Genomic DNA, 25,574 nt, shown 5'->3' with positions numbered 1-25,574 from the left:
AATATGCACCAATGGCAAGTAATTATAGTATTATTTTGTTCTGAATCCGTTTTGTTGAGCTTTGTTTGGTTCTTTCCTGACAGAGGGAAATCGCCTAGAATGTTATATACCATTCCCTTGAGTTGTTCCTTTAATTATATCAGCCAAAAAAATTAATTTAACGCATAATTATTTGCCCAAATATTATACGTTGGTAGATGTGACCTTCAGAGATCTTTGAGCTACTGATTTCCCATTGGTTCACGTAATGTAACTATAAAGTTACCTCCACATCTTTTCGTGGGAAAGGGGTTAGACTTTTCCTTCACATGTGTAGCACGTGCAGTTAGAATTCTTTTATATCAAAAGGTATATCAGTGTTATGGTCGGTATCTCAAACAGATCAAATAAGATGATCGTAAACTGTAGGTTTAATCTTCTTTTCAGTTAGTTTTGAGTAAGAAAAAGAATTTAATGGAGGGCTTGAATCAACATTTTACTTTCTTTGAAAGGAACATCACCAAAGAGAAGGCCCTAATGGAAGATTACTCTAAATTTTTGTTTCATATATTCTGATAGTCGAATTTCTTTAAAATCATTGAGAATTTTAAGACTTACTATCTCGTTTTAATTATAGCTTGAAGCCAGTATCCATCCAGTATTTCTATTCAAATTGTGTATAGCGACCCTTATCATCTCATTTTATCTGAACTTTATCCATCTTAAATCAAATCTCAGATAATCATAGATGCAAAAACGCAAGCGCGTGTTCGTGTAATACCAAGTTTTTGTTGATGCGGATACAAAGGTTGTTGCCATTTTTTCTCTGACAACATTAAACTTTTTGATGAGAGGAAAGTTTAAACATCATTTAGTTTAATTAGCCCATTAAATAATATGTAAATTTCAATTTTCTAACGTTGAGTGAAGTTTGAAGGCTTTTCTCATGGATTTGACAAAGTCAGAATAGAATCTGAAATAACTTTTATAAATGGTTTCATGTTGATTTCACGACGCACTTGCTACACTTGAATGTTTTCAAGTTGATGATAATTGGGAGGCTTTTATTTGATGCAAAAAGATCGGATCTTTGGTTCGTTGTCATGTAGAATCGTCTTCTTTAGGTAGTTTAGTCGTATTCGTTCTGACACTGAGTCGTTTTTCTGCTACATTGATTTCGGTAATTGGTAAAGAAAATATTTCAAGGATTCTTGTTTCGTTGTCAGGGACGTGTAAGGACGAAATTGGCTGCCTGCAGTAAACATATAAAATTGAGATATTCACGTACATACATGCATATCCAGTTTGTATGTGACTTTTAGGTACTCTTTTAACCCTTTAACCCTTTCCCCATCTGGGAAATTAGATGTACTCCATTTGTGGGGTTTGCCATTTATTCGCATAAATACATATAACTTCATATCAATATTACGCTTTAACATTTTTGTACACGAATATCTTATTTCATTTTAAACATTTAATATGATAAGAAATTCATGAACGAATGACGTTCATTCACAGATAATTTGCATTGCGTCATCTTAGTGGTTAGCGCTGCATTGCATACTCAAATAAAATTTATAAAATCGAAAAGAAATTATTTCATAGCTACCAGAATTTCGCATTTACTTTTTCTAGAATGAATTTATAATAGCAAACGTAAAATAAAAAATATCACACAATTGATTTTATTTTCCATATTTTTCAAGATGAATGCTGAAGTCATTATGCTATTAGAAGATTTGCGTTACCAAAAAACTCAATTCAAGCATGATTCCTGAAGTAATAAGTTTGTTTATGGGAGGTAGTTTAACAATGTCTGAATCTCAAATTCCTCGCGTGATTAACTTTTGCCAAACATAGGATACATTAAAATGATAATCTTGGCATTTTCATTTTCCGCTAGCTTAAATGCCGTACAATGAGACAAATGCGTGATGTCAATATCTTTACTCATGTGAAAATGACGAGTTAAGAGATTTTGTTTCGAGTGCATCTAATTTCGTTACTTAGTTTTCACTCCGAAAAGTGATTTTTTTTGGATTTACGCAGGCGCATGTGTTTTGGGGGCTGATTATCGCCAACCTATTAATTAGCTCGAAAAAAATTTGAATAATTTTCAAGTCTTATCTACTCCAGCAACCTCCAGGTGGGGCTAAAAAACGATCACGCCAACCCTAAAAATGACAAGATTTGGAAGCATTCTCTGTTTAAATAAACTAAGAATGAAGCGAGCTGTTTTTCATGAACTATAAAGTAGATCAACAAGTTCCATCTGCTTGGTTCAAACCGCCTTGCCTTCTTGAGAAACGAGAGCGGATGATGCTAGAAAAGATACTTGCAAGGAGCTCAGATCTAAAAGACTTTACACCATATAACCAGTAAATTCTGCATTCTAGAGATTGCTCCGCGAAAAACACAAAAATGCCAAGGCTGGTGCGATGAAGGAAGAAATCAAGAAGCCAAGGATCACTGGCTTCAAAGGGAAAAGGGAAAACCTAAAACTGAAAGCGTAGGGTGCGGGGAGCCTTACCGGGAAGAAAGTGAAGGGATTGGTGTCGTCTCTATTTGGTAAACAAAAAACAAAATTTAGAACCAGAGTAGACTATTTTCGATGGGTCCAATTTTGTAAATCTTAAATAATGTAGAATTTCGCAAATTCCGGAATGTGGGCGTGGTCTTTTAGAAAATTCAGATTCTTAGACGGTTTACAAAATGATCACAATCAGATACTTTGGGGTCTCGAAATTACCTTGAAATCCATAAATAGAATGCATTCGAGGAGCCGCCAGATATTTGTTCCAAATTTGAAGGGAGTGCTTTCGAAGCTTTGGTGGATGAAGATTTAACAGCAGCTTGGAAAAGGGTTAAAAAGTGGTGAAACAAGCGTCAGTCTATTGATTCCGTTAACCTGAGTTTGAATCCTGGTTCATTATGGATGTCTTGTGTTTATCCCGCTTTTCTATACTCATGATGTACAGAATATTAAGCGTTATAGGATGGAACTAAAGCGACATTTCATGAAAAATAAAATTGGAATAAATAACTAGTCATAGGAATTAAAAACAGAAAATATCAAAAAACGAAACGCCCATTAGAAAGCTTTGCTTCAAAGACATACCTGGCTTTTTAGTCTCAGTGGGATGAGTTTCTCGAGTTTATTTCCTGATCGAAAAAACGCAGGTTTGAAGTTTTTCCAAAGGTTTTGTCTTTGGATCGGTACTGTCGAAAGAAAATACTTTCTCAGTCGCATGGGCACGTATGGTGGATATAGTTCTAAAATTGATAGACCAGTAGGGGGGGGGGGGGGTTTTATAAGGGGGTGATAATGAAGTTGCCTTCTAAATGGCAACAAGTTTTGCGAACAAAACGGCGCATATTTGACATAAATCGGATAGTTCTAAGTATGTTAAATAAAGCATCAAATTTCGATCACAAATACGACATTTCTTTTCCCCAGCCGAATATTTTTATATAAAAAGGAAATCAAAATTTTATACAAACAAGGAAAGACGACAAATTATCTGGGTATTGAATAGGCAAAGAATATCTTTGGAAAATGTCGCCTCCACACACTCATAGGGAATGATTAGACTCTAGTTTGAAAGGGATGCATTTCAAGTGACTCGTACGATGGCTGTCTGGGATCATATGTTGTAGAAAGATACCTACAGGTTGTTCTCTTGTGCAGCTTACAACTCGTGGGCCGCATCGCTTAATTTCACCAGAAGAGTTAGATCGGCCTCTCATCCACTGGCATGAGTGCTTAGCCTAAACTTAGTGTAAATCAGAATCACTGTGCTATTTATAGCATGGCTTGGATGTTGGTCCTCAAATCGATCAACCATCATGTATTTATGAGCATCCTCGTTTGTTCGGACGGTGGTTGGAACATTAGGCCACCGTAACCTGTGATTCGGTCCTGCAGACTTATCCTTTGCACATCGTTAAATTTGATGATAGTAAAAGTAATACTAAAACCGATGCATCATTGAAAACTAAGACTCTGCCCTATGATTGTCAGAGAAAATAAAAGGTGGTGCTGTTATTCGAGTGCGGAGCACCATGCCAACGAAATAGCCATCTGAGTCTATGTTGCCCAAACCTCCTCATAATTTTTCTGATATTCGTCAAGGCTAAGAGGTGGCAGCATTCGATTAACACGTGGTTAACTTAGTTAACAGTGGTCCCCTAAGGAAAGGCCCACGTTTGTTCGTACACCACTTTTCGCGCAAATCAGGTACTTCCAACAACCATTTCGTGCGACACTGCTAACTGAATAATTCACAGTCGGTTATCATTGGTATTTTTAAGTAAATCGTGAGAGCCAACGTATCGCCTGAATACGGGCTACCTCATCAATCATTAAATATGGTTTGATATCATATTTCGGACAGGCTTCGAGGGTTTATTCTACTGCTCTGACTCTGCACTATCCTCTGTAGGGGTGTGGTCCTCCGAGCATATGTTTTCGGGATGGCCACTATAATATATGGTGTAGTGGCTCTTCTACGAGAAACCGTCAAGCACATGGTATTGGCTAGGTGCTGGGCAGCATTCAATTTGTCCGTTTTCGTGCCCGAGTTTGCCGTTGTAATATCCATCTAGTCCGGGGATCCTTTTGTGGCTTCGCAACAAGTTATTTTCCTTGTGAAGTTATCAGCCCTACCCAACCTGAAGGACTATTGATACAATTTGTCCCGGTTTTAGGTGCGGGAGACTCGCCTTCATCTTTTTCCATCTGTAGCTTTCGTTAAGAAGGAACTCCCAGCGAACGCCCTGAGGACGTGGGGATAGAATTCGGTAGTAGAACTGTTGGTGTTTGTCTAGCAGGCGTTTCTCAGGTTTTATGCTCCATCGTGGGTACCAATCCACGTTTTGCGCCTGGGACTTGCACTACCCTTTGACCTTTGATCCATATTCACAACATAGTGTTGAAAACCCTACGTCTGAGCGGCTCTGATATATATGTTTTTTAGCTGTGATATCGAAATAGATTTACTTAGCATTGTCCAACAGAAATCGACGCTATGCATGATAGTGTGTTACCAGTGTTTTACATTTACCAGGAAAGTGGCTTACGTCTGTAGTATATTGTGCTATGAGGTCAAGCTGATCAGCTCGGTGAGGTAGCATTATTAAGTCTTTCACGACACTTAGATGTTGCCCTTCGATCATGTGGTGAACGATTGGACAAGAATTTGGGGTCATATGGACAGTCCGCTCGTTCACTTTAATTTACGCTGGCAAAAAGCTGTAAAAAATTAACTTGTCGCAAAATCCTTGAAGTACACCGACCTTTTCCGCTTTGCAATGCTATAGGTAGCTTGTACTTTAATTTCTGCACATTTAATGCCGTTCATGTCAATCCAATCACCAAAATATTCGATTTCCTTAACGATCTCACAATTTAGATTTTCGGAAATCTTAGATTTTACATTTTTGACATTTTCTCGTAGCTTTGATTTGCGGTCATTCTACACGTCTCACAAATAGAGTAATCGAATAAAACAAAGCAAATTAAGACCGTCAAATAAAAAACTTGAAGAAATTTTCGGACTGCGAGTTGTACTATTTGCATTTCTTCTACATTTCCAAGGTAATTTCGCAAGCCAAGCCGCAAGCCAAAAAATTGTGTATTTCCTAACGTAAATGGCAAACGTGTACTGCCAATTTAATGAATATCCTGTAAAATGAGAAAATTTAAGCCTTCAGATACTTTGTCCAACTAATTTTTTATTTAAGTAATGAAGCCGAACGGTAAGCTTAAGGTCAGTACCTCGTGTAAGACTTGTATTCAATTTTCCATTTCTTACTTTTTCTCACTGAATGAAGTTAAGTTGATGATGATAACCGCAGCCATTAGCAGGTATTTGGCCTAAATCTGGGATTAACTGGATAAGCATACTCAATATTATTAATGATCACTCCAACTGAATTCCAAAGTGAATTTGGAAAATTTACTCTTAAGGTACTATTCAATTGCAATATGAGTTTTAAATTGAATGTTCATTATGGGCGATTATGAGAAAATTCCACACTTTTGAGTGAAAGGGAACCAGCCACCGCGTTGTAGTGCAAATACTTGTTTTCTTGAAACCCTAATTCGTTTCCTATCGGTATCGATTCATTTCTAATAACCACCATTTCTTTACCTTTTCAGGAAAAACATAACGGAATCGAGTGAAAAGCTTATTATACTTCCAAGTGATTATCGTCATTTTTTCGGCACCAGGAAATGATAATAAATCCGAAATCTAAAACATCGACTTCCCATCCATATTAGAAAATTTTGTGCCAAATAATATCCAAACAAAAATTAAGTTTTCCTTTTTTTCTCTGAAAATTCCATAGAAATATTGTTAAAGTTTTCTGAATTAGAAATTAAATTGTGAGTCAAAGAGAAGCGAGAGAATAATATCAAACCTCGTAATGTTTCTTGTGCAATATAAACAAAAACTCAGGTGATAAATGAATGTAAGTCAACATAGCGGTCCGGGGCCACCGCCACCGAATCACGGTCATGGCCCATCATCGGACCGCCTGGTTACAGGATCATCATGTCGGGCACTTAGAACTGCCGTATCAGCATTATATTCTGTTGATGATTTTATTAAGGAGAAAATCGGTTCGGGATTCTTTTCGGAGGTTTATAAGGTAAGTTATTGAATTGTTATTATTAATATGCCATATATTTTAAATCTATTAAAAACTAAGTATCTTATCTTGAAAGGATTTTAAGTTTCTTGTATTTTTTGTTCCTTTCTAACATGTCAATTCACGATTACGTTGATGACATGGTATCAATCCGTAAGAGTGAATATGAGAACACGCTATGTGATAGAATGGCCACTACTGGCGAATATAGGAGGGTTAAGCGTATTACTAGTCGAGATCACCATAGTACCATTCATTAGGAATACGTTCAATCACTTAGGAGTCCTTTTTGCGGAGCATCCACGAAAATGTTTTGAGTTTAAGTTTCAGTTGATGATTTCTCGTTTCTATGGAGCGCTTCTAAGTTAGCCTTTTATTGAGACGTATTCCCTGGTATTAAACGTCGGTTGGTTGTGATTTATCGATTTTATTGATTTGCACTTGAAAACAACTTTGTTTTTGAAAAGTAAAAAATATTTGGAGATATTTCATTCTCCACATCGGCAGGCAGTGCTCTGCTTCCATTATTCTTTTTTTTTGTTTAGCCTTTGTCCCATTCACAAGCGGGGTCCTGATCTAATCTTTAGCCTTTGTCCCATTCGGGGTCGGCACATCTGATCCGTTTCGCGATTTATTTTTATCAAAGGCCTGATTTGGATGAAGTCGCGCGGCATTTAAATCATCATCCAGCGTATCAAGCCACCGTTGTTTCGGCCGGCCTTTTGGTCGCTTACGATCGACTTCGATGTTCAGACCAATCTTGCTAAGTGAATTCTCGTTAGCGCGAATTACATGACCATACCACCGAAGATACCTCTCTCGCAATTTTTCCACGATCGGTGTAACTGCTGTAAATGTGTCACTGCCATTAACAGCGATAGTGCCTGTTTCATGGGGATTGGTCGTCCTAAGTTCAGTTTTATTCATTTTCAGTCGAAAACTGTGTTGCATGAGGCGATCATTCCATTTTTAACAAGTTGCTCGAGATCATTTTTGCTATGAGACGCCAGGAAAACATCATCCGCATAAAGCAGTATTAGGCGCGGGGCATTGGATGTCCGGTGTGTCAGTATCCATAGCAAGAAGAGAAAGGAATGGTGAGATGACGCTTCGTTGATGAACACCACAGAGACAGGAAGCGGTTTTGATACACCCGACACTCTTCGAACTTTACTTTTCAAGTCTTGGTAGGGCAATTGAGCCCAATGCACGCAACGAGTTCCTGTGGTACCAGGAGTTGTTGTAGAGCATACCAGGATAGGATAGTTTTTAGGCATAAATTCTAGTTAGGTAGGAGGGACTACTCTCATCAGAGCATTAAAGAAGGAGCCAGGGTCTAGTTAGATTTTCGTTGATAAATCCATAATGTAAGCTAGATAGATCTTGCTAGACAGCCGGCGTAACAATCTGCCACGTTGCTTGTATTTTGGCTTAACCATGAACCTGAGCTTTTTTTCTTATGTTAATTTCAAAAACAAATTATATTCTCTGCTTTGATCTTACTATGATAATCTACTGTATTTATGCAATACATGTTATTGCATTCAGTTTGGCTTTTGGTAGTCTTGCTCACTATACCTCATTAGCCTTTAAGCCATTCTAAATATTGAGAGAAGTATCTATCATCGATTGTTGTAGACAATGATCCCAAGATGTACTTCATTAGCAATTGAAAAATTGGTCTGCAAGTCCTTTATCGACTGAAAACAAGATAGCAGGGAAATATTTAAATGGAAAAAGTATCAGACAAAAGAAAGATACTCGTCTATCTATTGATTTACAAAAACTATGAGTTTATTGCGGATTTGTAGTTAATGGTAGAGTTATGGTTATAGCACATGATGTTTCTCTAGGAAATAGATCGATAAATACGTTTACATCTGAATGAGGAGATATCATTTTCCTGATAAAATTTCTTTTCGGCGACATAAGGCCTAGAAGATAGCAGACTGCAACTGACGGTATTGTTTCTTGAGATTAAGAAATTAATCGTCAAAAATTCCAGGAGTATTAAAGCTGTAAAGTCCACAAGATTTTCGAGTGAATAATAGGACCTTCGGACTTAACTGTTACAAATGACAAAGAAAGAAATAAGTCCTTAATTATAATCTTTGCTTAGAAAAACGATCAATCGTATGATGGAAATCGCTTAACAAATATTAACCGGGTCTTCTTTTGATTGTGAGTCATGTGATTTCTCAATAAGTTTATAAGAATGGGCATCGGGCGGCCACATATTTTTACGTTTTATAGATAGGCACATTCATTCAAAAATTCCTGTCCTGTCCTGTTGTTTGCGATAGTGGATTTCCACCAGCTTGATAAGAACAAGTTTTATATTATAGCATACATACAAAATTTCTTGATTTTAGGATGAACTTAAGGGGAGGGGGGGGGGGGGCTTTGCAGTCAATTACTAAAAATTATAGTAAATATTAACTTTATTTTAACAAATATGGGTATAGAGGGTTTATCGGGGCCTAGGCACCATATAGTGCCAGCTTCGTTCTTTTTTTTAGATCTTTCGGTTGGGTATGTTCTAAGAATGGGTCTGCAAAAAACGACCACTTTCCAGCTCCCGTGCTCCCTCTTTTACATTAAATATTAGAATTGACGCAAGGATTGAAAAGAGAGAATCGAGACCTTTTATCTGAGACTTATATTTAGTGAAAAAGAAATTTACACCCCCTCTCCCCTTTCAATTTTCCATAGGACGATGTAAATCACCGTATGCGTGTGCGTTCCTAATAAATTTGATGTCAATCGATACAACTGTTTTTGAAAACAAAATTGAAAACCTTAAATAACCGATCATGCTGAGTGGGAATTTTTTGTTTTGACGAAAAACAATAATTTATTTCTTCAATCTTTTCATATCTTACTAGCCAAACCAGGCAGATCTTATTCTTCCCGTCTATGCTTACAAATATCGCGGACTTTATTCAGGTACTAAAAGAAGTGAACCAATCTGATGATATATTTGTCATTTCACTTTGAATGTTGGCGTGAAATTATCATATTTTACAATATTGTATCTCCGAATATGTTGTAAAATCTCAATGTCAATCTTAGTTGAGCCTGTCGTGAGCGTTCGAGCTCCAGGTCGTGTGCCTTGCTTTTCGGGAGTTGTAGTAAGTGACAGTAAGTCTACTACTGTAAGTAGATACTTTTGCCTCAGATGTCTCGTTAGCTCTTGAAGTGGAAATTCAGACGTGCAAGTTGTCAAATCGTTCATCTCGCTTCTTTGATGTTTCACCAGCTCTTGAAGTGGAAGCTCTGATCCGAGTATATTCTCGGCGTAAGTTTTATTCTTCTCATGTTTCAACATCTCTTGAAGTAGTTCTGTTTCGAGCCGCGAGTCTCGATCTTCAGATATTTCAACAGTTCTACTGATGCCGTTCATGTCTGGTTGATCTTCCAATGTACGATTTTTTTTTTGGCATTTCAGCTTTCAGGATTTAGAATTAGTCATTATTTGTCATGACGACTGGTTAGAATGGTCCTTCGTATGCAGTGGTTTTCTAACTTGATCGGCACCAATATAGACGTGAATAGATTCTTATGGATGAAAACTTTCGGTGTTCCATGATGTTTTGTTGACGTCGGACCTTCCGCATGATTCCGCGAAATTTTTCGACGAAGAATTTCGGGTCTGGCCACATGTCGTCATTGCGGAAAAATTCTTCGGTTAGTCGGAGTGGGACCGTAAACAAGTTCCGCTGCGGTTGCACCGGTGTCCCCTTTCACGCTTGTGCGAAGTCCTAATAAAACTGTAGGTAGCGCGTCAACTCACTTTGCGTTGTTGTGGAGCATTACTGACGCTTTTAGTGAGCGGTGCCAACCCTCGACCATATGTATGAAGCGAGGTTGTATGCAGTCATTCGAATCTTTTCTCACCCAATCAAGTGCGATAAAAAGATTTAAAAAGTATCGATTTGAACTGCGCCCTTCATCGGATGTCAGAACGGTAGATGATCCGAACCTTCGAAATCCAAGTTGTAAAGAATGCATCAGAAATAGCGTCAGTGGGGATGCTCATCAGTGGGACGACCACCGGCTATCGTGTAAACCGGTCAATCGTCATATGGACATGGAAATATCCTCTCGGTTGTTAACGATCCAACTATGTCGATTTGTATAAGACTAAACCGCTTAATTCAGTGATGAGTTGGAGCATAAGATGACTTGGAGTCCGTCCCCATTTCTCTGAGCGTGATCAAGCTCTTCGGCGGTGAATATCGATGGAAAACTTACTTCTTCAATACGCGACAACACATCGGCAATAATGTTTTCTTTTCCCTAGATCTAGATTAGGTCGGTTGTAAACTGACCACTGTAAATCGCCTGGAGCTGACGCTGGTACGTGTTGTATCTTTTTTGGACTTCTGCAAACCTCTTCCAGAAAGAGTCAAGAAACTGCCAAATTTCATTGTGGAGTTGCTTAAGAACTGCCCCCATAGCCGCATCCAATGTGTTGCTTTGGATATAGAAAATCGCGTTATCAATCGGATGTCCTAGTAAAGTTGCGTTTGCAATTTGGGTCTTACATTCGATAAAAGCTTTCTCCGCTCGAGAATTCCAACAGACTAGTCTTTTGTCCCTCTTTGTAGATCCAACAAGAAGTTTGTGTAAAGGTCCTTGAATATCAGTTTTTAAGTGATTTCCGATAGAAATTAATAGCACCCAGAAATCAGTTAAATTCGGTGATAGTTGTAGATTTACTAAAGCTTGTCAATGCTTGAACTCGTTCGGTCATTGAGCTGGAGTCGTACTCATCGATTTGATAACCCAAATAACAGACTGGTTATGTGTGGAATACGCATTTCAACACATTGATGGACAAAACGAATTGTTGTGCTTTAAATGTTGTCCAAGTTCCAAGGTCATAGAAGCAAGAAGTATGTCGTCAATGTAAGCGTAGCAAAAGTCTAAATCGCCTAAGGCTCTCTCAACGTAACGCTGAATCGTTTGGGCGGCGTTACATAGTCCGAATATTATGCCTTTAAATGGAGGTGGTTTTGGAACGTCCTCCGACGCAACTGGTATCTGATGATATGCTCGCGTTAGGTCTAGTGTAGTAAAAATTTTTTTTCCGCCATAGGGTATTTATCTGGGACAGTCGCGGCGTTAGGCAGCGGTAGTCGCCGCAGGGTCTCCATTATCCGTTCTTTTTGAGGACCAAATGTAGCGGACTGGCCCACTGACTGCTCGAGCGCTGACAAATTCCCTGTTCGAGCATGGAATTGAATTCTTCTTTTGCCTCGCATAGCTTCTCTGATGAGAGTTTTCCTGCGCGCGGTGGTCCTTTGGTAAGGATCTAGTAGAAGACGTTGTTTTGCGCCACCTTCTTAATACCGATTGGTATTGTAATGTCCGTATATTCATTAAGAGCATTTTCGAATGCGTTGAAACGTTTTCAAGCGTATGTATGTCGTCCAGCAAAATTGCGCGTTGATGCCTCCCGCATCAACAAGAAGAGGTTGACCCAATTTCCTATCACTTATAAGTAGTCGGGCCTTTTGTGGTTCGTTGTCTGTGGCCGCTTGAATTCGAGACGATGATTTGAATTTTCCTGCTGCATAGCAGGCTGTTTCCACGGTGGTCGGTAATTTTTGGCAGTTTTACAAAAACGCCGATGATAATAACAAAAATGACCTAGAACATTCGATTTGCCTAGTTGATTCGGTCGATTCTCGGATGAGTATGATTTAGAAGGGGAGCGCGATCGCAATTGCAATTCGATTTTGTCGCTAGTAATGGGCTGCCAGGATTGTCCGCCAAAGTTGGTTTGCACACTGCTGTCAAACTTACCAGATGTTGGAGTTCCAACATCATGTCGGCGCTAAAGACGTCGGATGGCTTAGCCGTATGGATAGCTTGAGGAGCTGCCTTGCCGCTCGCTGTTTCGTTTTCTGATATCGCGGTTTAAGATGCGGAAAATTAGCGCGTGTTATTTCAAAACAGGGCGACCGCGTGCGAAAATCCAGCACTTTCCCGTTTTAAAATTCGGGTGCACACTCGTGCTCGCATTCGGGGCTAGCAGACCTGGCGATACTAAAAGTGTCGAGTTTTATAAATTTTATGCCTTTATTTTATCATCTTTATTTTATCGTATAAAAACGATTCAATTTTTTTTTAATTATGATGCGAGACGTTCGTTTTGCACTGGGTTTAAGGGGGGTGCCCCCCATATATGTGGCACTCTCCTTTCACAATTGTTTTTCACAGAATATGGTAAGGTTATATGTAATAACATAATGTATAATTTTGCAAAGTTTGAAAAAAAAAATCGACTATTATTAACAAAGTTATAGGTCAAAATTTTGTATTTCCCGTGAATTTGTACTTTGCCTCTATCGCACTCTAAGACGTGTATGACGTCATCATCAAACAAAGTGAACTCATATGAACGGTGGGGTTGGAGTTTGGAAATACATGTGTATATCAAAGTTTTTATTGACTTGGAAATATATATGGTTTCCGGAGAATATTTGCCAGGAATGCAAGAACCGGTCGCCCGAAGTTCTGGCAAGATTGATGGAAAATGCCATAAAACGGGCTCGTATGATCATCAACTCTGACGACGGCGACTTGGCCGATATCTTTTTCTCGACTCGATGGATTAAATAAACGAATTTCACAAGCAGAACCGAAGTTTTTCAGTTTAAAAAAAAATACAGCAAAAGAACCTCAGGTGATTACTTTTGCCACACCTTGTTGTTGTTGTTCAGCCAGTTTTTGAGGTCCTCTTCCTTGTCAAAAATAACTCCTCTTACTCAGCGTAAGAAGGGCGGAAAACATCGAAATTCGATTGCGAAGATTTGGAGAGTATGGCAGATGCTGAAAAACCTTCCATTCAAGCTCACCGAGTGCGCCTTTGACGATTCGTACAACAAAGGGTCTGTCGGTCATTTACGCGGGGCAGCACGGCAGTGTGGAGCTCCTTGTTGGTCTTATTGCTGTTTGAACAGCTATGTCTAAAAAATCATAAAAAAACAATTACTACAGTTTGATAGAGCAGAAAAGGTTCTTTGAATGATTATAAGCAGTTTGCCAATTAACAGATTAAATTGTTTAACACAAAAAAAATTTAATCAGAGTGAAATTATGCGGTGTTTCCAACGATTAATTAATTGAAGTAATAAAAACTTGTTGTTTCTTTTTCGTTGGTGTGGGTATTTATTCTTGCAAAAACCGATATTTCGGGAACCACTTGTTCCCTTCATCAGTGCAAACCCGAAATATCGGTATTTGCAAGAATAAATACCCACACCAACGAAAAAGAAACAACAAGTTTTTATTACTTCAAAAATTTAATTCTTTTTTAATTTTTAAAATAAAATAAAATCTTTTGCAGGAACATATTGATCAAACCAATAATTCTATAGTCAAAGCTTCTCTAATGTTCTCCTTAATGCAGCTCTAAAGTGACCCATTAATAATCTTGGGAAAGCAGGCTTACAAGTATTATAATAGCGCTGCTCCCATATAACTGCGTAGAAAGAACATTGGCGTGGAAAAGTTTCAACTTGATGTTGATGGTGCAGTACCTGCGTTTGCAGATTTTTAGGTAATGCTTCAGAAACAACATTTCTTAGATATACAAATTTCTGGAAGTTCTCGCTATTCTGCCCATTAGCGAAAATATGCTAGAAAGGGCGTGGTGACCAGTCAGACTGAGAACCTCGCCTTGTTGGTATTTATTCTCAATCCAAGTTTTTCTCTCGAAGCTTTGTCAGAATGAAAGGCAGATAAAACTGTGACCTAAACTCCGCACAATGCTCCAAAGTGAATCAATGTGATCGGTATACGAGGACCCAGAGGGGAAAGCAACTTGCTCCCCGTTGGTGAAGTTTTCCAAGTATTTTTTAACGCATATCACAGTCAACATCAATCAATATCAGCTTAAGATCAGCTTACCATTTACCCCTTGGTGGGGTATAGCACGTCATTTCGATAGCCAAAGTCGTCGTCGTAAAGTCAGTATCTATCCAAGGCCTTGTTGACTTTTCGATAGGAATAAAGTTTTAAAATTTGCAGGTTGCTAACTCATAAATTTCACTTCATCACTTTTGTTCATCTCTTACAATAAGCAGAGGAGACTTTGAGTGTATTTTTAAGCCCCAACTTACAGGGTGCTATTATCAAGAGTGACGCAAATAACTTGTCAGTTTTTGCACACAAGATGTATCAACTTTCCAGAATCTCAGTGATTGTCTCTTTCTTCCACTTTAGAAGGAAAGACTTCAAATGGTCAGGATTTATAAATGGGTGTAAATAACAACTGCGGGGAGACTGTTGGGACTCCGATGAGAAACTGCCAATAGTGGCGGATTTAGTTCACTCAAGCGCGTTGATAATTTCGCATCTGTTTAGAAGACAGGTCCGTATCTGCATGTATGCTGGATTGCCATAGCATCCACAAAGTGTGGAGCTTTATCGTGGTGAACTATATATGGAGCTGCTCATTATCGTGGACGAACACCCTACCGTTGACATCCCCAGAGGGCTATCGAAAGGTTTCGAATCCCTGCAAGCTCTTTGGTAATGATGTATACATGGTGGAATTCCGTTTGTCACGCAGAAAGCTTCGATAGTCTTCTTGTACTTTATTATAGCAATGGAGCTTCAACGCATTGCTCAGCGCGGCTCGCAGCGATTATCAGAGCTTGCCATTCCTAACGTTCATCGTTCCGCCTCCACATTTGCGTAGTCTACCAGATCTTGTGATCTTTCCGACAACTTTTGGTTAATCGAAACCTAACTGACCTTGTGGGGGTCCTGTGCTTAAATGGTGTGAAGACAAACTGGCGAAGCTAGCAGAAATCATGTCTCTCCATCATAGGCCCAAATAAGGTGTTGCCCGAGCCTACCTTCACATTTGCATCACCAATTACGATCACGTCAGAAATCACCGATGGTGCATAGCACTGCACAATTGTGATGCTCCTTAACCTGAACCGGGATCTTATTCCGAGCGTAGGGTAGACAAACCCCTAATTATCGTCTGCTGCCGCTTGGCTTTGTAGAGTACTCTACAAAATCACACCATCTCATTCCACTTAGGCGTGCAATGCGATCTTGTCAAAGCAGAGGGAAATAGTAAAGTACACCCTCTTGCTTAAAGGGGAGTGTTTTCTCTTAGAATTTATCAATATTTAGTGATGAAATATCGTTGAACTTTTTGCCCCATTTGATTGACTCTTCCTTGGTGGTAAGAAAGGATTGACTTTGAGATCAGAGAAACTATTCAGTATGCGTTGCTGTTTCTGAATAAACAAAATTTTTAAAAGCTACAGCTTTCAGCTTCTAGTTAAAACATTGTTTCACAGAATGGTTGAGTACTGTAGTGGAATAGTCGACAAACCGAAGCTAGTTTGCTTGTAAAACACTTGAAAATATTTCCCAACTAACTGAATTATTTACTATAAAGTTAGAACACATTAAACAATCTTATTCCAAGCTGAAATCCATTAGTATGTATTTTGGCATGGTTCATGTACGAGCGATTTCTCACTGAACAATTATTATTTTAAATATAGACGAATTTCAATTTACCTCTAACCTCTCTCTCAATCTTAGCCGGATGCGGGTTATACGAAATCTAATTGGGTTGCAACTATTTTCATCAAATTCATAAATAACAGAAAAATCTTTGCAGATGTTTCACCTAAAGCAAAATATTGCTAGCAAGAATAAATACTTAACAACGGATTTTCAGAGTAGAAATCATTTTGTAATTTTCAGGTAGCGGCCACCAGTAAAAAGACGTCCCTAAAATAATTAAGCTTAGACTTAAAATGCCAGATATATAATGCAAATAGTGTCAACCGCATATTATATCATTTTAATTCATGGGTTGACGGGGAGTTATGGGCGGGTCTGAACAAGATATAGAATATCCCGGCAGATTACTCAATAAAACCGTTGAAAAGTTGTAAAGTCTTGTAGCAGTGAAGTGGAAGAATTGTAGGCTGTAAATTATATCGATCTGATGTAATCCATCCTATCCGCATGATGGCACGTTATGAATAGTTAGCCAGCAACATTATTCGCTTGCCAATCATTTTGGCGGACGGCCAAATTTCGGTTGGCCCTATGTCGAGCATCAGACATGAGATTCGATTTGATGCAACCGGATCCATTTATATTAAGTTGACGTTAGTTTTCTTTGCAGCGGTGAGGGTTTCTATAAGAATTTCAATAATGCCAACTCTAAATAAATGATTGTCAAATTTTCCTCACGGGCGATGTTCTGATGATGTGTTGCATTTACAGAATGTTTGATGGCATGACATTTCGAATAGTTGCTTAAACAACGTCGCAAGCTTTCATGAATTTTTGGGAGGCAATCTATTTATAGCGTATTAAAAGATAAATTCATACCAACACTACGTTTTCATCGGCGGGAGGATGAGAAATTTTCAGTACCTGGCTCCCAAAACGTATCTGCCCGTTAACATATGCATTAAGCTACTTCATATTTCTGGAATCTTGGACTTCAAACAATCCTTTAAATGTATCTCTATTTTTTACTGATAATCTCTTTTTCAAGCAGATGATGTGAATATGTATCGAAGATACTCGAAACTAATGTGCACAATCGAACATTTAGAAACATTAGCAAATTGATGTTCCAACTCATCTGCGTTATTTCACCCTCGATATGCAGTCATCATCAAATTAGTAAATAGATGCAATAAATTTCACATTAAAATCAAATAATCAAATACATATTTCTATCGAGGTCATTCGTATTGAGCTACATGCATATATTTCGATATTATCTGGGTTAATCGATTACCTGAAAAATTTCATTCAATGAAGTGTTTAAGTTTATTGAACTCAGCTTTTTTTAACAATGCCAAAGGTATACAAATTGGAAAGTCGATATTTCAGGGAAAATATAAATATTTATTAATGTTTGGTTGTTTTGGTTCGGAAATGGTAAATTATGTGTGTAGGAGTGGTGGCTACGCATAAAAACCTCCATGAATTAAAGTTAGTTTTTGATCATAAAACATAAGTTTTAGGGAATTTGTTTTAAAAATTGGGAACATATTTGTTTCAAATAATAATTAATTTAAAAATCAATTTAGCCATGGGTCTTTTCTCGATGGGTTCACTGGATATTGGTCCATGGTTCTCTCTCTATTTCATAGCAAATACTTTTCTTTTTTGACAGGAGTCAAGCCAAAACGTTGGTGGTCTTTTAATTGTAAGTCTGTCAACTGCATACTACTTTTGATTTCCTCGCCAATTTTCTTTGGAAGGCTTAAAAAATGACACCCGTATTTGACATGCTCCCAGATTACGTAAGTTTTACTTCGATTTTTGTGGTAAGCCGGTTCCTTCTAGAGATAAGAAAGACACCATTTTCAAACAAGTGGTTATTAGGCTGTGCCATCCATTTTAAAATTATTTTTATTTGAATTGAGCTCTGCATGTTCGGACAACTCTAAAAAAGCCGTCTACGTGCTACGTGTGTTGAATTTAATTTCACGTGGAGTTTACCTGCGCACTGTAATGATCATGATGTGGTAACTTCATTTAATAGCATTTCTCCAGTTAGTTAAACTTACATAGAACGATTGAATGAAGCGATGACAGTTAAAATAAAAACCTGAAACATCTCCCTTTTCTTTTACAAAAAATTTGTATTCTTAGTAAATATGCAAATAATGGAAACTACTAGTCGCCTTCCTCAGTGGTAGAATTCGAACTCCGGCAAAAGTTTTTTAATACAGCAAAAAGACGAGGATTCGAACGACGAAGACAAAGCTATACTTCACATTAAAATATAGTGGGCCATAGAGTTCCGGTGGCACTAAATCCATTTCCGTAGAAGGGTTTGTCGACAAATACTTGCATGCCACTATGCTATCTAGTTTAGGAGTGCGATTGACAATTCTCTTCGTTTATGTTGTTTCATCAAAATTTGTCAAAATCTGGGCGTTAGAATCGTAGAAAGATGAAAAGGTGAGACAACTCACTTTAGAAATCTTTGCTCCTTTAAGAGCCTAATTCTGGGATTGAATTCTTTCCTAGGTCAGTTTGAACGAGTATCACCAAAGTTTTCCTAGAAGACAGGAAATTTTGGATAATTGATCACAGTGCAGTAAGGGCGAAAAACTTACCCTTCAGTGTTAAATAAATTATTTATTTTTTACTAAATCATGGGAGTATAAATCGATTATCAATAAGAAGCCTTTTATAAAAAAAAATTCGGAAAAATTTTTTTGGGATCGTTCTCCTGATAAAAAAAAATCAATTTTTAAAAGTTTGGAGGATAATTCTTAACTCGTGTTACAAACGCTGCATTTTGCCAACCGTCATTTTCATCTGTGTGTTCGATGCTGAAATTTAAGGATTCTTTCTTGGAAAATTTGTACATATAGTATAGTGTTGTAATTATAATACTTCTCCAGGTAGGTAGGTGTCAGGAGCTCCTCTAAGGAGAGCAATTAGAGCTGCTTTTGATTCGAAAAACTTTTAAGACTGAGGCTGCTGTGGGAAGGGCTAGGGAAGCAGAACCTAGCTGGTCCAGATATTTAGAATCAGCCCATAGTGTGTGCGAAGAATAGCAGCTCTTCCCACTTGCAACCAATCAATTCCCCAAGGAATTGTCAACTGGAAAATCGCAAAAACAGTGCCTGAAGGTTTCTTTCTTTCGAACAATTGGGTATCCCGAGACCGACGGCATGGTCCCCTATATGCCAGGGTCCCATGCAAACGGCCATAATCCGCAGAAGTGACTCAAAATCTCTCCCGATTGAATGTTATTGTAGAAGAGCCAAATCCTGTTTGAAGTGTTGAGCCTTCGTCATCTGACGGATGTTAAAAAGTTTACGTAGATTCCATATTTCACAGCTCTGAATGGGACATCAACTGAACTCACCAAGGGACTGTCGAGAGCAAAGCCCAACCTGACTGGTTCCTCGCCTTGTTCATTCTCTTCTATGTTCCTATGACCGGAAACTCAGAGCAGAGAGATTTTGAGTGTGCTGCGCCACCAGCCTAGAGGATGCGCCACTGATTACTATGAACGACTTTGTTACGCTTGGGGCTCGAATCGTGTCATTCATTAACATGTTTCCATTATCGCCAGTGCCTCCGCTTTCGAATACATCGGCGAACCTTGGAAGACCGTGCGACTCGGCACTGTGAGTATTAGAGAATACTCCTGTATCGACCCCGCAGATCATCTTTAATTCATCGCCAAAGTAAACTGCGTTATAACCTCGAAACACTTTGCCGATCCTTGACTATACCCTGGTTGGAATACCCCGTGGCGAAATTCCTCTAGAAACTGAGCTTGCATGTGGGGTAGTCCCCACACGTGAATATTCACGGTTCCCGAGGTACTTTGTCTAGGATGTTACTAAGGCTTCGGTGTCCAACGGTGGACAATACAGCGTATTTAGTATAAAGGTTCAGGAGGAATACATTGAGGATATCTCATGGGCAGAACTGCAGAGCCTCAGTAACACCTGTACATGTAGTTCTTTGGATCATGTTCTGCCTAAGTCCCTATTTATTCTTTTTTTCTGGGGGAATTATTTTTCAGGAGATGTCCTTGGCTTCTGTCAGTCCTCTATTTTGATTTGACACCATGTTACAATCTGATGATGTTTTTAGTGTAGTGTTTTCGAATTTTTAAATACTTTATTCTATATATAATATTATTTCACAAATGACACTAGAACAAAAACTACTCTGAAAGACGCTTGTTGGGAATATATGTCGCTACAAGGGATATGATGATATACAGACCCATAGCAAGAAAAAAATGGGGATAAACCTCGAAAACGCACTACAACAGCCAGAGAGTTACACAAATTCTCAGATTGAGTGTATTACAGGGGTAATGAAGATGTGCTTCCCGGTATCCCCGAAGGTCCCTCAGGGATTAGATCTTTCAGATCTTGATATACATAAGAAAGGCAATTTTCAGAATTTCGGCTGGTATCTCTGAGCAGAAAGCTGCCTATGTCAAAGGAAGATTGACATTCTTTCGAGGCGATATCCCGATTTAGTGGTACCAAGGGATAGCATGACAATTAGGTTACATTTGGGCAAGCAATATCAAATACGATGGAGCAACCCTGCAGTGACCTGCAGTTTAAACCAAAAACTATTTACCTGGCACAATGACGAGTCTCTCACAGCAGACGGAGCGGGGACAGGCGCCGTTAGTTCAAGTGAAATATACTTTGAACCAATGTCTAAGTATTACCCTACGCTATCGAATTCGAGATGAAAAAATGTTCCATGGATAGGTGTGTCCTTCAATTTCCAAGAGAACCTTAATGGGCAAAACACTGCTATTCCAAGCCAAGCGACTATTAAGACAATTAGGTCCAAGCAAGTGAAACTGAATACTTCAATATACTAAATACGGTCTAGTAAAGTCTATATACTGTGGGTTAGAAGGCAATGGGGCAGTGGATGAACTGGCCAGGAAAGGAGTCAGAACTTCGCTTTATCTACCAGATCCCTTTTGTAGTATTGAAAAGGGGTTCACGACTATTGCACTCATGGCTGAAGAGGAAGGGTTGAGGGAACTATATTGGTCCAACTTACCAGAAATTGAACCTTCCAGGATACTATTTGGGGGATACGAACCTTGGTGCTTGCAAAATTGTTTAAAGCTCATGAAAGAAAGCCCCAAGATAATATTAGGCCTCCTCCTTTTTCCACTTCCATGGTAAATTGTATTTTGTTTGGCTTATTTCTCCGGAAATACTTCTATTTTATGTTTTTTGAAGATCGCCAAGATGTGGTTCGTATATCTGGTCTATAATTTAGTAATGGTGCAATCGCAAGCTCATTTTCTTGTTTCTCCATAAAATGGCCCACTACGACAGCCCAACGCTCTAATCGCTTGAGCCACCACTTAAGTTCTTTAAAAGGTGGCATCAATTCGGTATTTCCTCGGTCTCTCAGCGAGTTTTGCTCCTAGTTTCTGTATTGTTTTTTTAATATCTTGCATTCATACCAAATGTCTTCAAGATTGTACTTATGTCACTCGTTTGTGATGGGACACAGTTCCAGTCAGTCTGCCACACACACTTTTCTCATAAAGGGTTGTAATGATAGGCACGAAATTCAATAGGAAGCTGGAAACTGTAAATACCCATGCATGTAGTCAATTAAATTATTGTACGTTGAAGTTAAGGCCTTTTGCATCTAGAGAAATGTATACAAAAGCGGGTGTAACATTTTTTTTCATCAAATATAGTGTGGGGCATCAAATGAAAAGTCTCAATCAGTACTTTTCCAAGCCGACATTTGTTGTAAAGATGAGGAGTGCGAGGGCTATAAAGTGATCAGTTCTTTCATAGTCACTTTTTTAGAAACTACCCTACTGAAAAATCTGAAAAAAATCACGAAGCTGCCCATATACAGTGTCTGTGCTTCAAAATACCCTTCCCACTTCCACTTAAAGAAAGTTAATATTATGTTTCTAGTAAATTAACTAAAAACTCTTCTTAGATTTATCCTAGATTCATAATGCAGTAATGCAATCTATAATATAGAGCATGATATGCACAAATTTGGTAGAATTCGTACTATTGCTGCTATTACGGTAGCTCAAAATTGCCCCCTCCGTGTAGATTTATGTACTGCATCCCAAAACACTGAATATCAATATCATACTAGAATGAATTCTCTGATATGCTAAATGCGTCTATGTTTGAGCTAGTATCAACGAACAGTTCTGCACTCAACTATACAAATATATATACAAGAAATACGCACCTACAACCATTCTTACCTGGAGGGTAGCGCTTCCCTTTTGGTGGTGATGGTTCTGCCGTGGCAGGTCCGTTTGCATCGCCGGAAAATGAATTATCCAATTGGGCCCAGTTCAGAATTGATTCATTCTGTTTTGAGTAGCAAACTTCTACGTTTACAGAAAGAAAATACCAAAAGCACCCTCAGTATGGATTAAAATCTGATTAGCAGCATCTGATATCACAAAGCCAATTTTTTTCTAGGCAAAGGAATTTCACCTCTCACGCTTGAAAATTCAACTGTTCAATCACTCTACAGAGCATTACATACATACACTGACTTCTAACACTAACTGCAGGTTGAACAAAGGTGTAGCAAATTTAAAATACATATCAACTATAGACGATTCTCATTAACCGCATGAGTTGAATTTTCTTTATTCACTTTTATCACTCACCTCTTCCGATCTCGGCCCTAGAATATTCGTCTTACTTTCTCCAGATGACCCTGTGGACATGAAAATAAGTGTTATTTTCACAAAAATATTAATGCAATTTTCTTTTTCCCATTCCAGGTAAGCTCCCAAGAATGCGCTTAAACTCGTTAACTCTAAACGAATTCAGGTAAACATTTTATCGGCATTATACAACCCAATGACTTGCGCGTATTTCCCTTTTCCCCTTTCGCTCTTTCTGATAAATATAATATCATAGAGTTTCTACAGAAATCTTTCCGCGCACAATACATTGCTATTCATATTGTGCTCTAATCTAATATTCAATGGCAAACCTTTGGCCGATTCAGATGTATCTTTTTTGTATCAATATAAACAGAACTGAGAATATAAACCTGTAAATTCCAGTCACAGGTGAATTTTTGAGGAGATGAAAAGAATAACGCTTCAAGGTGAATGTCGGTTAAAAACACACTTGCTTCAAAGCCTCCTTTAAAATAGGTTAAGATACGAATCGTTTTATTGTGATATTTTCTTATAGTGGTTTATGTATCGTAGGCAAGTGGAAAAAGAAGTTTTCCAAGTGCCGCTAGCTTATGCGTGCATAAAACTGTATTGTTAGTGGTCTGGAATGATGATACTTGATTTTTAATTTGAGAAGAACCTAGCAAGTGGCGTGGAAATGCTATCACATTGTTTGCCCCAGAGAATACTCGTAAATGAAACAGTGGTTATGTACTGCTGCATCCAAGTCATTTACAGTAGCGATGAGTTGAACTTGTTTTTATGAATCAGGTTGTTCCAGAGATGTCGCCTTTATTTGCACATTCCAGAATCGAGTTGGTTCTATCCATGTCAAACCGTACCGTATGTAAAAACGCTATACCAGTGTATGTATGGCATGGGTGCAATTGAACTTGTTTAAATTGGAGTAAATATTCACAGTTTGCAATGAACTCACCGCGAAATATTTTCGAAAAAAATATAACCAGACATCCACGCAGTTTCGCGAAAATATCGCATATTCTTAGGTCGTAACTCTATTTACCAGCAGATGAAGGTGCCCATACGGTGTACACTAGTGGCCATTCAATTGATAATTGGACTGATCGGATATCCCTGAATTCAATGTTTTATAACTCTTTAGGTCAGGAAGACTAATCCCAGGGTCCACGTGCCCCAAAAGTGTGGAATTTTCACCCACTAAAACCATTCCTCACGAAAATACCACTGCGATTGCTCCAGCAGTTTTTTTTGTATATTTCAGCTTTGCAAGCGAAAGAATCTTTGGTCAACTACAGGACCTTGGCTGACGTGTCGAATTCAAAAGCTTAACGCCTTAGGCAGAGCGTGTTTGATAGTAAGCCGTTCGGCGTTACTCTGTTCAGTCGTCTCATCACCTGTTTTTGCACGTCCATATGCAGATCTTGATTTCGAGTGTACTAGGGAGCCTCTAATATCCTTCTTAGCACCTTGTCCTGGGAATATTGTACAGCCTTCAAGTGTTTCTTTGGCATAGCCCCAAGTAATATATGATAGATTTCAGTTCAGAGGATAGTGGGAGCTAGAAAAATCCTTTTGCCACAAAATAACCGAAACAAGATTAGAAGCAGCATAGGGTCAAGAAGCAAACGCAAGCGCTTAGAAATCGTTGGCGCGACAATACAACTGGATATGGGGCTTGAAGTGTATTACATGAGTGCAAGTATCCTGTAGGAGGCAATGTGGTCATCATTGCGCCTGAACGTGATTGTTACCCTAACTTGACTCCGGTACTCATTCACATCTGAGTCGACTAGTATCCGACATCCAGTTACGATACAAATCCCACTGCCACCAGGAAGATTTAAACCGCGACCTTCCGCTACGATAACACGGCGCTCTAACCATTGAGTTATCTGGACTCACATTCAATGATATAAGGCTGTCAATACAAACAGATTGACAGGCGATGTTTGAGAGGTAGAGCAACCTCATGGATGTCTGTGTTCGTCTTGTGTTTGTCTCACTCCTGTGAGCTTATCACTTGCACAGCGGTAAGTGTGATGATAATGAAACTGAAGCACAGCCTGATTTTGTTAATGCCTTACACTCCACTAAGGAGTGAACAGGAAGTACTATTATAAGCAGATTCTGATTTGTTTGAAAAGTGCGGGAGATTAACCTACCTGATTCAATATAAGTCGATTTATTTTATTGGGTGGTTCATAGGAATCGTAACTAAAATTAGTTGGAATAAAGTGCGTTTTTTCTTTCTTCAAAGTCCTATATTCAACGCACTTGCCAATGAATTTCTGAAAAAAAAAAGATTTAAAGTAAACTTTCCCTTGTTCCACGCTGGTCAATGATAAGCTTCCCTATCTTTCTCGAAGAAGTGGGCAGAGCTAGGCTCATATATGCGCTCTGATGCATATGAAGTATTGTTCATATCTTCCTCTTTCGTTTTCGAGGAACAGATACTTTTAAATTGGAATCTGGAGTGAGTTACAAAAATGCATTGGAAAAATCCATTTTTGTGACTGATTAGAAGCTGATTAGAAAACCCTTTTCTGGAGTACGTGGGAAAGTCATTTTTTTCGTTTCTTGAAATATTCAGAATTAGCAGGAATATTTTCCATCATAAAGAGGCCGAACTCTGTAGTAACCGATGGCGATGCAATGCTAGGAATGCACGTTTATTGATTTAAAGCTTCCCAGCCTCAGGCTACTTTTTTCACAACCGTTTTCGCTTCAAGTTATCGCGTGT

General features: G+C 38.6%; 1 protein-coding gene across 2 annotated transcripts in view; it reads left to right on the top strand.

Annotated features, from left to right (window-relative positions):
* The window catches only part of LOC119653072 (probable serine/threonine-protein kinase roco5), a 231,585-nt gene that overhangs the window by 38,699 nt on the left and 167,312 nt on the right, over positions 1-25,574 (top strand). For both annotated transcript variants that reach the window (XM_038057554.1, XM_038057555.1), the window contains exon 2: positions 6,143-6,636. In XM_038057554.1, coding sequence (XP_037913482.1) covers positions 6,451-6,636 — 186 coding nt within the window. In that variant the 5' untranslated portion in view covers positions 6,143-6,450. The remainder of the gene's footprint in view (positions 1-6,142; positions 6,637-25,574) is intronic.

Source organism: Hermetia illucens, chromosome 3 (assembly GCF_905115235.1).
Source record: "Hermetia illucens chromosome 3, iHerIll2.2.curated.20191125, whole genome shotgun sequence".
Taxonomy (NCBI): Eukaryota; Metazoa; Arthropoda; class Insecta; order Diptera; family Stratiomyidae; genus Hermetia; species Hermetia illucens.
Note: the sequence above shows the minus strand (reverse complement) of the source record. Positions and strands in the feature narration are given on the sequence as shown.